The 13,533-nt window shown below is 43.3% G+C and overlaps 1 protein-coding gene across 23 annotated transcripts in view; it reads left to right on the top strand.

Moving 5' to 3' along the window:
• Window positions 1-212: 212 nt before the first annotated feature.
• The window catches only part of LOC122556092 (uncharacterized), a 68,104-nt gene continuing 54,783 nt past the window's right edge, over window positions 213-13,533 (top strand). For 8 of the 23 annotated variants that reach the window (XR_015759151.1, XM_087993427.1, XM_087993426.1 and 5 more), the window contains exon 1: window positions 213-471. Coding sequence is in view for 1 of the 23 variants with exons in the window: in XM_087993424.1 (XP_087849550.1) it covers window positions 443-471 (29 nt within the window). In the remaining 22 variants the exon portion in view is untranslated. The remainder of the gene's footprint in view (window positions 472-13,533) is intronic. The other 15 variants (XR_015759147.1, XR_015759146.1, XR_015759139.1 and 12 more) reach the window with 10 other exon arrangements.

A 13,533-nucleotide genomic window follows, 5' to 3' on the forward strand; every position in this document is an offset into this window, starting at 1 on the left:
TCTGGGATCAGGCCAGAACCTTCTTCAGTTACTGTCACACAAGACAGAAGCAGAGAGCAGTGTGTGTGTGTGTGTGTCTGTGGAAACACTGAGAGCTATATTTAACAACTCTGCTCTGCACTGGCTGCCTGCCCAGCCTCTATAAACACTGAACTGTTCCACATGAATTTTCCTTTTCTGGTTGTTTTGCATATTATTCTATTCACATTAAGTCTGATTTGCTCCATTTAAGTTGTAAATAAAAAGCAATTCTTTTCAATTTTTTACAGCCATGAAAGGCACACTCCCCTCTCCCCCACCACTTTCTCCCCTGATGTAATTATCTCTGAAGCCAATTGGTATAACTACATTTATACGAAATGGATATTTCTATTTAAAAAGATAAACCAATATTTACACAGCCCACGTCTGTGGACTAGGATGGAGAGACTGATTTTCAACAATGCAACAGCAGAGGGAAGCTTTGTCCTGGTAAGTGTATTCTTTAACCTCTGAAGTGGGACTTGAACCCACAACCTAATCCAAGGCGAGTGTTTTTGAGCCAAACTGATCAAGACACTGAAGTGTTTCTGGAAATGAATTGAATTTGACCCTAGTTTGAGCGACGAGTTGGAAGTTTTCACAGCTGCCATCTTTGAACAGCAAGTTTTCTAGAAAGTGCCGCCGATCAGGGAAGAGGAAAGGTCACTGGTTCTGTTAAAGTTCATTTCTCCTGTGACAAACCTTCCCAGCTCTGTTCCCTCTGTAATGCTCTGTACACTCATTATCCCAGGTGATTCCAAATCGCCTTAGGGAAGGAATTTGTTCTGATCTTTGCTCTTATGTTTATTTTCATTCCTTTCTCTTTCTCGGACTTTCACAGAAGGTACAGAATGAGTTGACTGTCCCATTCAGCCCCAGTGCTGCTCGGGGTGGGAGGTGGTGGTGGAAGAAGGGATGTCATTAATCAGATTCACTGCGAATTCTGCAATTTGAACTTCTCCCTTGGCTTTTATCCAAAGCGACCAGTTTCCAGGGGCAGAGATACAGTGGACCTCAGGAAGGACATTGACTCAGGTTTGGTTGAGACAATTTACCTACCAGGAATATGTTCAGTTGAAAGACAAAGGCAGCTGACTGTGATTTTACATGATCCATAAAGTCAAGCTGCCCTGGCTGAAGAAACAAGCGGACTCAGCCAGTAGTTATGAAAGAGCTCCTGCCTATGAAAAGTTATACCTTCAGGACCAGGAGGATAGCCATTGGTGGGGTTTATGCTTGTTGTCCTTAGCTCCGGATCTTCCAGCAGGACAGGTTCCAGTTTGGGAATGTGCTGTTGGTATGAATCCAGCAGAACATACTTAACTGGTTAAAGACCAGCAGTAACTATCTTCTGACCTGGAACCAATCCAGCTGCTAACCAGCAGTCAACCACCTCTGGCATTCAGCCAGTTACATTTGTTCTTAGAGAAACCGAGTTGATGGTTTTTTTATGTTGAGAGAGAATCTGCCCCTCTCTACATTTTGACAATTGGAGAGAGCATGAACAATTGAACTTGGTATAATCAAATCCTGAGGAAGGAGGTATGAGTCTAACCCACTCAAATCAGGGGCTAGATTCCACAGCCATGCAACATTTTTAGATGACAAAGCCCATTAATCAAACTGTTTACTTTTAAAACTCTTGGATGGGAAGACAATTCCTGGAATGCATTCCATCCCTCCCAGTGGGAAACGAGGAACCCTGCTCCAGAAACTGGAGAGAAAATCTCATGCGTGTCAAAAGTTTGTCTCCACCATCTGGCAGCCAGCTCCCTGGCACACTGTACGGATCTGGTAGCGAGGATTTTTCAGGAGAGTTGTAGCTTGTATAACAAGGTTCATCAGCTAGGGCTGTCAAAGAGAAAGTGCTGGAATCTGCTTTCAGGACTCTGAATCAGGATCTGCTTTCAGGACTCCACCACAACATTTTAGCAATGGAAGAGAGTTGTTAACGTTCAAAGAATATTGAGGCAAAGGGAGACTAATGTCTGAACAAATTTGTCCTGGAGAGTGAAGTAGCATTCTTAACCCATTTTCACTTTTGGTCATGTGCATGATAATATATCCTTCTGAACAAAGTACGTTATCAGGGGTGACCTCCTAAACGCCTCTCAAGCCTGGGACAGTTTGTCTTCGAAATGATTCCTCCTAAGCTGTTGTCTTCTCCCAAGAGAGAAGCAAAATCCCAAGAACATGTCAGGAAATGTATATTGGGAAATACATTTGACCAAAGGTTAATTCTAAACCACAGTTAATATTATTTGGCTGGATAAGGCTCTGAGTTTATAACATTATACGTGCAGTCTGTGCCCTGTGTATTCTGTACCTTATGTGTTCTGAACTTTTTGTAATCTGTATCCTGTTTATTCTACACTCTGTGTATTTTGTATCCTACAACACCTGAATCGTCTATCTTTAGGAATGTGAGCAACACCTTTTCAAGCAGGATTCGCTGGGATTGCTCATAGATTAGATTACTTAGTGTGGAAACAGGCCCTTCGGCCCAACAAGTTCACACCGATCCTCCAAAGAGCAACCCACCCAGATCCATTCCTCTACATTTACCCCCTCACCTAATACTACAGGCAATTTAGCACTGCCAATTCACCTAACCTGCACATTTTTGGACTGTGGGAGAAAACCAGAGCACCCAGAGGAAACCCATGCAGACACGGGGAGAATGTGCAAACTCCACACAGACAGTTGCCTGAGGCAGGAATTGAACCCAGGTCTCTGGCACTGGGAAGCAGCAGTGCTAACCACTGTGCCACTGTGCTATTGGAGCCAGGAGCCCATTGACCTTTTGGAAGTATTGGGAATTCTCTAACCCAGACAGCTGTGGCCTGAGGCTATGATCTAATTGAATGGTGAGGCTGGCTCAAGGGGCTGAATGGCCAACTCCCATTCCTGTTTATTATAGTCTTAATGAAAACATAAAGCTCGCAATATAGCAAAACAGGGGCAAGAGTAAACCATTCAGCTCTGAGTCTGCTCCACCATTCTAGATCATGGCTGACCATCTCCTCAATGCCATCTTCCTGTGCTATCCCTTTATCTCTTGATGTCAATAGTAATTAGCAAATGTATTGATCTCTGTCTTGAATGCACTCAATGACTATACTTGCAAAGCCCTTTGGGGTTGAAAGTTCGAAGACTGACCACCCTCACCAGAGGAGGAGATTCCTCCTCCTCTTAGTCCTAAACACCCTCCTCCATTATTCTGAGCCTATCTCCCCAGTTGTAGTTCTTCGGCAAGGGGAAGCTTCTCTTCCTGGACCATGTGTACACCCATAAATTCTCCATAACATCCGAACCCAATCTGTGCACAGGGACCTGTCCACCTGCTGCATCAAATTCAAATAGTCGAGAGGGTTCCTGGGAAAAAAAGGAGCTGTTGGGTAGAGAGGATTTGGGGATACAGATGGGTGACCTATTGCCAGGGGCAGACTCTGCAGCCATTTAGCTGTGCTCTCTCATTGCAAACTGACTTTACAATGGATGTATGTTCTTAGTAAATGCAAATCTTTGTAAGAAAACAAATTAACTCCTGAAAGTTTTGTTTTGCCTTTGACACGGCTTCCAAACTTTCAACAGACAATTTAATATCACAAAATTGTGGAGAATAGGTAGTGTCTGATGGATTTCTCTGTCCACAAAGCAATGAGATGATGAAACACTGAATTGCTCCTGTGGTTTGAGGCATAGGAGGGCAGGATCAATGAACCAATGAATGAGAACGGAAGAGACTGATGATTGGATCAGGGTGAGATAACCCAATTAGTGATGGAGCAGGCTCATGTGACATCCATTGGATGGGCTGAATGGTCTCTTTATAGGTTGTAAATTGGGAGCAATTCAAAATGGTGTGGATTAAAGAGTTAGCCATGACTGGAACAGTTGTTAGCCACTCGGGAGACTACCATTTCAATATGGATTATATCAAATCATCCTGCAGCTTGGAAATATAATGTATCAAATTATCTAGTGTTTCAGTCAAGGAGAAATAAAATCCATTTATGTCAAACATATTTTGCTTCACTTGCACCAACAAAGAGCACTCAGACATTTTAATGACAGTTGCTGTCGAAGTGCGTTTGGGATAGAAATGCAATACTGTATTAATGTGCCTCCTAGTTTGCCATAGTCCTGTGATCTCTACCATGTGGCAATCACTGCAAGCATCCAACAGTTAATTCAATAAAAATCCAAGACAGTCATTGAAGTTGAGCAATTTCAAGTATTTTAAATGAGAAATTGACCAGAAACTGAGATTTGAAGTTTAATTTTGTTTTTTTGCTTCTCTGCACAATCTGAGTTTATTCCCTGCTTAGAGAAAATCTTCTCCCATTCAAACACCTCATATAGTTTGTCTGGCAGGAGACTTCCTAATTAATGCTGAAAATGTGTTGCTGGAAATGCGCAGCAGGTCAGGCAGCATCCAGGGAACAGGAGAATCGACGTTTCGGGCATAAGCCCTTCTTCAGGATTCCTGAAGAAGGGCTTATGCCCGAAACGTCGATTCTCCTGTTCCCTGGATGCTGCCTGACCTGCTGCGCTTTTCCAGCAACACATTTTCAGCTCTGATCTCCAGCATCTGCAGACCTCACTTTCTCCTCAAGGACTTCCTAATTAATGCCCAGGCCTTGAGAGTGGTAGGCCTCAAAGGGCAAACTATCAATAAAATAATAAAATCAGTGGTTAAATTAACCTTGTTCTGAGGAACCCCTGCCCAAACCCACCATTTATAGTTACAACATTTCACCTGGCAGTTTGTATCATAACCTGGCGAATGTGCCTTTGCTCCATGTCTTTTGATACCCCATGCAAATCTAATCAATACTGAAAACTGACCCTCAAAAAGGACAGTTCTTTGGGGGATAAAGTCTCAGATTTCCTCTCCTCTAGGTGTTTTTCTGAACAGGCAAGTCCTGTCGCCCTGTTCTCAACTGCCCAGCCCCCATTCTCCACCTGAGGAGACATTTCCATCTGCTCTCTCAAATCCTTTAATCGTCTTAAATATCTCTGGTTAATTACATCCTAATTCTCCAAATGGAACGAAGCAAAAGCAATTTAAGGTGAACAGCTAAAGAAACAAATGACGTTATCTACTCAAACAAGCAGTGAGGATTCAGAACACACGCGAGCAAAGTGGAGGCAGATTCAATCTTGACTTTGCAAAGAGAATTGGATTATTATCTGAAAATGGGACGAAGGCAGCGCTCTGCAGAGTACAGCTCAATGTTTGCAACAGAGAAATGAGAGGCCAAATGGCCTCATTCTGTCCTCTAACCCTTCAGTGCTTTCATGAACCTAAGTTTGAGAAACCTTTGGTCTGCACTTCACCTGACGAAGGGGCAACACTCTGAAAGCTTTTTGGATCATAACCTGGTGTTGTGTGACTTCCGACCTTGTCTACCTCAGTCCATTACCGGCATTCCCACATCCTGGTCTGGTGTCTCGGTGAACTCCCGTGACACATAAAGCGTTTGGATCAGATTGACGGTCTGTGAGCCCAGGAATGTTGCTGACCTCACCAATGGGAGATTCTCCCTGAGAGAATGTGATACTGGAGATAACGATGAACTTGCTCACAGTTTACATTCCATGGATCAGAATTTCTCACAGTAATACAACTTCATGACACCTTACAGAACTGAAATGTATCATGAGGTAAGACTGAAACATTTCATGATGTCAGACTCAATGTGATTCAATCTGGTTGGACTGTGAAGACATAGCACTTCATTAGATCGTCAGCAAAATGGGTGCAATCAAAATAGCAACAACTTAACTGGTAGCTGTCAATGCAATGTTAACTAAGTTAGTGGAACAGGGTGCCAATCTCTCAGAGACATTGCTGTCACACAAATAATCTTATGAACAAGTCAGACACTTCAGTGCAGAACTGAAGGAGTGCTGCACCGTCAGAGGTCAGTATTGAGGGAGTGCTGGGAGAAAGTGAGGACTGCAGATGCTGGAGATCAGAGCTTAAAAATGTGTTGCTGGAAAAGCGCAGCAGGTCAGGCAGCATCAAAGGAGCAGGAGAATCGACGTTTCGGGCATAAGCCCTTCTTCAGGAAAGTGCTGACTGACAGGGGGTCAGTGCTCAGGGAGTGCTGCACTGTGTGAGGGTCAACATGGAGGGAGTGCTACGCTGTCAGAGGGTCAGTGCTAAGGGAGTGCTACACTGTCAAAGGGTCAATACTGAGGGAGTGCTGCACTATTAGAGGGCCAATACTGAGGGAGTGCTATACTGTCAGAAGGCCAATTCTGAGGGAGTACGACACTGTCAGAGGGTCAGTATTGAGGTGTGCTGCACTGTCAGCGGATCAGTACTGAGGGAGTACTCACACTGTCAGGGGGTCAGTACTCAGGGAATGCTGCTTTTCAGGGGGTCAGTACTGAGAGAGTTCTTCACTGTCAGAGGGTCAGTACTGAGGGAGTGCTGTACTGTTGGAGGATCAATACTGAGGGAGTGTTGCACTGTCAGAGGATCAGTACTGAGGGAGTGCTACACTGTCAGAGGGTCAATACTGAAGGAGTGCTACATTGTCAGAAGGTCAATACTGAGCGAGTACTACACTGTCAGAGGGTCAGTATTGAGGGAGTGCTGTACTGTTGGAGGATCAATACTGAGGGAGTGTTGCACTGTTAGAGGATCAGTACTGAGGGAGTGCTACACTGTCAAAGGGTCAACACCGTGAGAGTGCTACACTGTCAGAGGGTCAATACTGAAGGAGTGCGACATTGTCAGAAGGTCAATACTGAGCGAGTACTACACTGTCAGAGGGTCAGTATTGAGGGAGTGCTGCACTGTCAGGGGGTCAGTACTGAGGGAGTGCTGCACTGTCAGGGGGTCAGTATTGAGGGAGTGTTGCACTGTCAGAGGGTCAGTACTGAGGGAGTGCTTCACTGTTAGAAGGTCAGTACTGAGGGAGTGCTACACTGTCAGAGGGTCAGTACTGACGGAGTGTCGCACTGGCAGAGGGTCAGTACTGAGTAGGGGTTTTGTAGTATGTGACGTCAGTGCTGAGGGAGTGTGCATTGTCGGAGGTCAGTATTTGAGGGAGTGCTGCAGTATTGGAAGGTCAGTACTGAGTGCTGTAGCATTGGAGGGTCAGTGATGGCTCAGTGGTTAGCACTGCTGCCTCACAGCACCAGGGTCTCAGGTTCGATTCCAGCCTTGGGTGACTGTCTGTGTGGAGTTTGCACATTCTCCCCATGTGTGTGGGTTTTCTCCCACAGTCCAAAGATGCACAGGTCATGTGAATTGGCCATGCTAAATTGCCCACAGTAATAGGTGCATTAGTCAGAGGGGGGTGGGTTAATCTTCGGAGGGCTGGTTGGGCTGAAGGGTCTGTTTCCACACTGTAGGGAATCTAATCTAAAAATTGGAGGGTTGATACTGAGGGAGTGGTGTCGTATTGGAGGGTCAGTACTGATTTTCTGATTAGATTTTAAACCGAGTCTGTCTGTGCCTTCTAGTGGATGTAACTGGTCCAATACCATTATTCAAAGATGATCAGAGTTAGCACCAGTTTCTACAGCAACATGAGTCCCCCTATCATATCACTGAAGCAGATAATCTGCTCTTTATGACCTTTCAGTTTGTAGGGTGTTGCTATGGACGCATCGACTGCTGTACTTTCCACAATAGGAACTATATATCAGCAGTTATTTCATTTGGTGTAAAGTGTTTGGCATGCTATATTGTTCTGAAAGAGAAACCATATCCATTTTGTCTTGTTTGAGTGCTATTCCCACAGGTTTGTTTGCTGAATCTACTTTGTCTCACTTATTTGATGGAATCTTTGCTACTGGCAGAGGGTCTAGGACAATAAATCAAACTCAGGCTGAGCTTTGGTAGTGGGAACTGCGTCACCGAGAAACCTTTCCAAACACTACCTGCAGAATTGGACATTGCTCCCATACCCAGTTGACAGCAAGAGGAGGGAGAGAGCAGCACTGAATCCTCAATTACTTAGACCCCAAGTTGTGGCTAAAATGAGGTAACTCTGCAGTAAGTGATAAAGTGGAGTGACAGTGGAGGGGAGAGTTTGAAAACTGCAGTTCGACTCCAAAATGAAGTCTTTAAACAACTGCAAAACTGCAGAATTCCTCAGCCCATCCCATCTGTGTCAGCTGTCCCTTTAGTCCCGTTCCCTGCTAATGTTGCCTTTTCAAGTATTTTTACAGTTCCCTGAGAAAGTTATTACTGAATTCTGAACAACTCACTTTCGGAAAGATCTTAAAGCTATGGGATAGGAGCATTATGAATAAGATCTGGCCTACTCTTACAATAGTGACTATGAAATTACAGCATTGTTGTGAAAACTCATCTGCTTCACTGGTGTCCTACAGGAAAGGAAATCTGCCAACCTTACTCAATCTCACTGACATGTGACTCCAGACTCTCAAAATGCTGACTCTGGACTGTCCGAGCATGGTCAAGCAAGTGAGCCAGCTATTCAGACAAGTGACTCACCACCACCTTCCAGGGTGGGTTCAGATGGACAAAAAATACTAGAATGAAACCAAAATACTGTGGGAGGCTGGAAATCTGAAACAAATACAGCGATTTTTGGAGATGCTCAGTAGGTCTGGCAGCATCTGCAGACAAGAGAAAGAGTTAACATTTCGAGTCCAAAGACTATTCTTCAGAGTTAATATTGAACTTGACTGTGACTCTCACATCCCAACAATATCCTAGCTGCATTTCTGAATTTGCATTCCAGCTTTTTTCTTTATTACTGAGCACTTCCTCAGTAAAATGCTTTGTGAAGTTGAGGTCGGGAACAGTGCTATGCAAATCATGTATTTCTGTCTGCAGTCTGTACTAAATACAAAAGATTTGAATAGGAAAGGGTGAAACCAACCTGAAAAGGAATCTGCCATGTTTGAACTCCGTTCACAAACTATAATGATGTTAAATAAGACCATAAAATCAGATTGCCCTGCTGTCAGCCAGAGAAGATTTTTCACTTCAAAGTATTAGGGTTTAATTTTCTTTCTTTTTGTGTCTTTGGTCAATAAGGTTGCTAAGCAGCAACTGGAAACTTTAAGTTGCGTCATGCCAATTGTACACATGGTCACAGGTACACTCATATACACACTCAGATACAGTCACAGGTAGACTCTAATACATGCACCCAGGTACAGGTACAGATACATTCAGACACACATCCAAACTAGTCACAAATTGACTCTCAGAAACACAACCAGATGCAGTTATAGTTAGATTCTCAGAAATAGACTCAGATATGGTCACAGGTGAACTTGTAGACACACACACAGAGGCACAAGTGGAATCTCAGAGACACACCCTATATAGTCCCAAGTAGACTCCAAGACTCACAGTGCGACATAGTATTGGTTAAATTTTTGGAAATGCTCAGATACAGTCACAGGTGGACTCTCAGGCACACACCCAGATACAGTCACAGGAACATTCAGACTCACTCAGAAACAGTCACAGGTAGACTCAAAGACACACAGAAACAGTCATAGTTAGACTCCTAGCCATATTCTGGTACAGTCACGAGATGACCCTCGGGCAATAGATCCAAATACAGCCACAGGTCAAATATCAGTCAGACATTGAGAAACCACCACAGGTAGACTCTCAGACACAGACTCAGATTATGTCACAGATAGGTTCTCAGATTGAGCACAATCACACTCACATATAGCTGTGGGTACACACAGATCACAAAACGCTAGCATTCAAGTTCAGCAGGTATAAATGGAATATTGGCTATGAATTCAAAGCAAATGGAGAATAAAAGTAGGGAGGTCACACTAAAATAATACAAAGCATCAGTCAGTGTCAGACATTAGTGAAACAGACGGCTTTTTTACGTCAAATACTGAGTTTCTCAACCAACACTCCAAAGGCTAGTTTGTTCCAATAAATTTCACCATCTGCCATGACCCCATATCCTCAAAGCATTACCATGGGCCTCTGGATTAACCGACCAGTGACTTTGCCATTATCTCTCTCGCGTAGTGTGATCCTGGCAGTGGGATACTACTGGACCATATGCGGATCTTACCGTAACATGGCTTTTAATGTTGACATATGTTGCTGGAATTCATTTCTTCGGGAAAGCATTCCAAGCAGAGAGAAGAAAGTGCTTGTGGGTCACTGTTTGATAATGATGGCAGTGTAGTGCAGCAATGAAGATGCAATAAATTGTGGCACTGAGTACGTAAATGTGATATAGTCTTTTATCAGAAACTCAGTCTGAAACTTATAGCACTAGTCCTGAGGTAAGTCTCTCGCATGCCTCTTATGAAACAACAGCTAAATATGCAGAGTCAAGGACAGCCCTTCCAATATTGAAGCAGAAAGGTGAATACAAGGACCAAAAAATTGTACTATTTTTGATTTTATGTGTAAGCTAATTGAGAATAAAACAAACAGTACAAATATTCTGATTGTATGTGAGACTTTTATTGATAATGGTGCTAATAGGCAGTGTACAAATCTCATAGAGACAGGGAGGGCATGCTTACAAATGATTCTCAGGTCTCCCCTTTAAACAAAGTGAAACATTGCAGGTGAAAATTCAACAATTAATAATTAAGATAATCACTGGTGATTAGCAAAGCAGAAGTGATTGATTGTGAATGTTTTATACATGCTTTATATTCATTCTAAATAGGTTTATGCAGTCCAACCTGTCGAAACTGCCCTCTGCTCTTTCAATTCCCAGCTCCTCTCATCTTAGTTTTGAATGGTTTTCCCCTAGCCCTGCTCGTGGCTGAAATGGCAAGTAACTGAGACTGAAACTCAAATAAAAGCAAAGTATTACAGAAGCTGGAAATCTGAAACAAACACAGAGAATGCTGGAGAAACTCAGCCAGTCTGACAGCATCTGTGGAGAGAGGAACAGACTTAACAATATGAGAATGGAGAAGACTGTATGACTGGAGCAGAGTCACACCAGATTCGAAATGCTAACTGTTTTTTTCTCTCTGCAGATGCTGCCAGACCTGCTGAGTTTCTCCAGCATTATCTGTAACAAGAGAGCCTTTTTAGACTGAAGCTCCTTCCTCTGCTGCCTTTGTATCAGAGTTGATCTGCATTAAGTTAAACTGGGTTTAACTGAACTCAGTTGAGTTGGACACACAAATAAAAGCAAATTTTTATGGGTACTGGAAATCTGAAATAAAAACAGCAAGTGTTGGAGAAACTCAGCATCTGTGGAGAGTGAAGCAGATTTAACAGTTTGAATCCAGTATGATTCTTCTTCAGAACTTCCATATTGGACTCATAAGGTTAACTCTATATCTTCCTCCACAGATGCTGCCAGACCTGCTGAGTTTCTCCAGCAATTTGCTCTTCTCTTAGTCGATTTAGGTTGAGTTGAACTGGATTGAAATGAGTTGGGTTGAGTTGATTCATCTGGCCCTAATCTGGATTGAGATTGGCTGGACTTACTTGAGATGGGTCATTACTGGTTAGAGTTGACTGAGTTACTTGGAATTGGGAAGGGTTTGTTTGGATTGAGCTGGTTGGCCTGGTGAGAGCAAGGTTGGTTGGGTAATTTTATATTGTACTAGGTTGGCTTGGTTAGAGTTGGGAGTCGAGAGTGTGTGCTGGAAAAGCACAGCAGGTCAGACAGCAAAACGTTGATTCTCCTGCTCCTCGGATGCTGTCTGACCTGTTGTGCTTTTCCAGCACTACATTCTCGACTCTGATCTCCAGCATCTGCAGTCCTCACTTTCTTCTGGTCAGAGTTGTGTTGAGTTGATATAGAGTTGAGTTGGGTTAGATTGGTTGGAGTTGAGTTGGGTTAGATTGGTTGGAGTAGATCTGGGTAGTTTGACTTGTGTTTAGTTAGAATGAGCTAATTTGAGCTTAGTTGGGTTGACCTGTTTCAGTTGTGTTGGGTTGGATTGGATGAGTTTAGAGCTGGGTTGGTTTGAGTACAGTTAGGTGGGATAGGCTTGGTTTGGGTCATTTGGAACAGTTTCAGCTGAATTAGAATGGATTTGTGTGACTTGAGTTGAGTTGAATCAGGTTGAGTTGGTTGGGTTTGTTTGTTCTGTATTGAGTTAAACTGTAATGGGTTGGATAGAATTCAATTAAGCCAACTCCATTATTTATTATGTACAACTGAAAATAAATTATAGCACAGTGCAAATCTCTCTGGACTGTAGAATTTCAGATGGGAAAATTGTTTGGAGAATATCTCAGAGCTAAATTACAAAACATTCTTATTGATGCAATCTCGTTGGTAGGATTAAAACCCTCTTAGTTAAAAGTTCTACAAGATTCATACTCATCCTTAAATGCTACAACATTTTACCAGGAGTAACCACTGGCTATTTGCTCATCAGAAATGAGAATGTGAATGACTCGTGTCTTCTTTCCATTCATTGTACTAGAACACAGGGAAATGAACAGAATTGTCTCAAATGACCCAATTACAAAAGAGATAGAACAACGACAATTTCTAGACATTTTGGACTGCATAATGTTCAAGCCTTGCAACAAGAAAAACCCAAGCTAAAGCTGGTGCCATGCCTCATGAAACTCTTTAATAACCGAGGCCACAACACAGTAGCCAATGTTCAAACTCCACTGGGATACAGTTCCTGGAGGAGCTGACTTTCACTGGGACACAGTTCCTGAAGGAGCTGACACTGACTGGGATACAGTTCCTGAAGGAGTTGGCTCTATCTTGGATACAGTTCCTGAAGGCGCTGACTCTCACTGGAATACAGTTCCTGAAGGAGCTGACTCTATCTGGGATATAGTTCCAATAAGTGCTGACTCTCACTGGGATACAGTTCCTCCAGTTGCTGACTCTATCTGGGATACAGTTTCTGAAGGAGCTGACTCTATCTGGGATACAGTTTCTGAAGGAGCTGACTCTATCTGGGATATAGTTCCTGAAGGAGCTGACACTGACTGGGATACAGTTCCTGAAGGAGCTGGCTCTATCTTGGATACAGTTCCTGAAGGTGCTGACTCTCACTGGGATACAGTTCCTGAAGGAGCTGACTCTATCTGGTATATAGTTCCAATAGGTGCTGACTCTCACTGGGATACAGTTCCTTCAGTTGCTGACTCTATCTGGGATACAGTTTCCGAAGGAGCGACTCTATCTGGGATACAGTTCCAGAAGATGCCGACTCTATCTGGGATATAGTTTCCAAAGGTACTGACTCTCACTGGATTACAGCTCATGAAGGAGCTGACTCTAACTGGAATATACTGGTTCCACAGAGATTGAGTTTGACTGATAACAATGTCGTCCTTGTCCAACAACTGCCCTTGAACCATTGTAGATTACTGGACTGTGACTGGGGATATGTCATGCTCGTTCTTTGCCCTTTGTGGCCCAAGAATTCCTACCCTATTCTGTATGAACCCACCAAACTGGGCAGGGGCTGAGATCAACTGGGGCAAGGACAGATTCTGTTTCAAAGAGAAAAGGAAAATAATGATGAATACACCAGATACGTCATCAAAAATGAGTTACAGATAGTATGTATAACTGG

The sequence above is a fragment of the Chiloscyllium plagiosum genome, unplaced genomic scaffold, assembly GCF_037043375.1.
Source record: "Chiloscyllium plagiosum isolate Xiang-an unplaced genomic scaffold, Cpla_swu_hap1 HiC_scaffold_13, whole genome shotgun sequence".
Classification (NCBI taxonomy): domain Eukaryota; kingdom Metazoa; phylum Chordata; class Chondrichthyes; order Orectolobiformes; family Hemiscylliidae; genus Chiloscyllium; species Chiloscyllium plagiosum.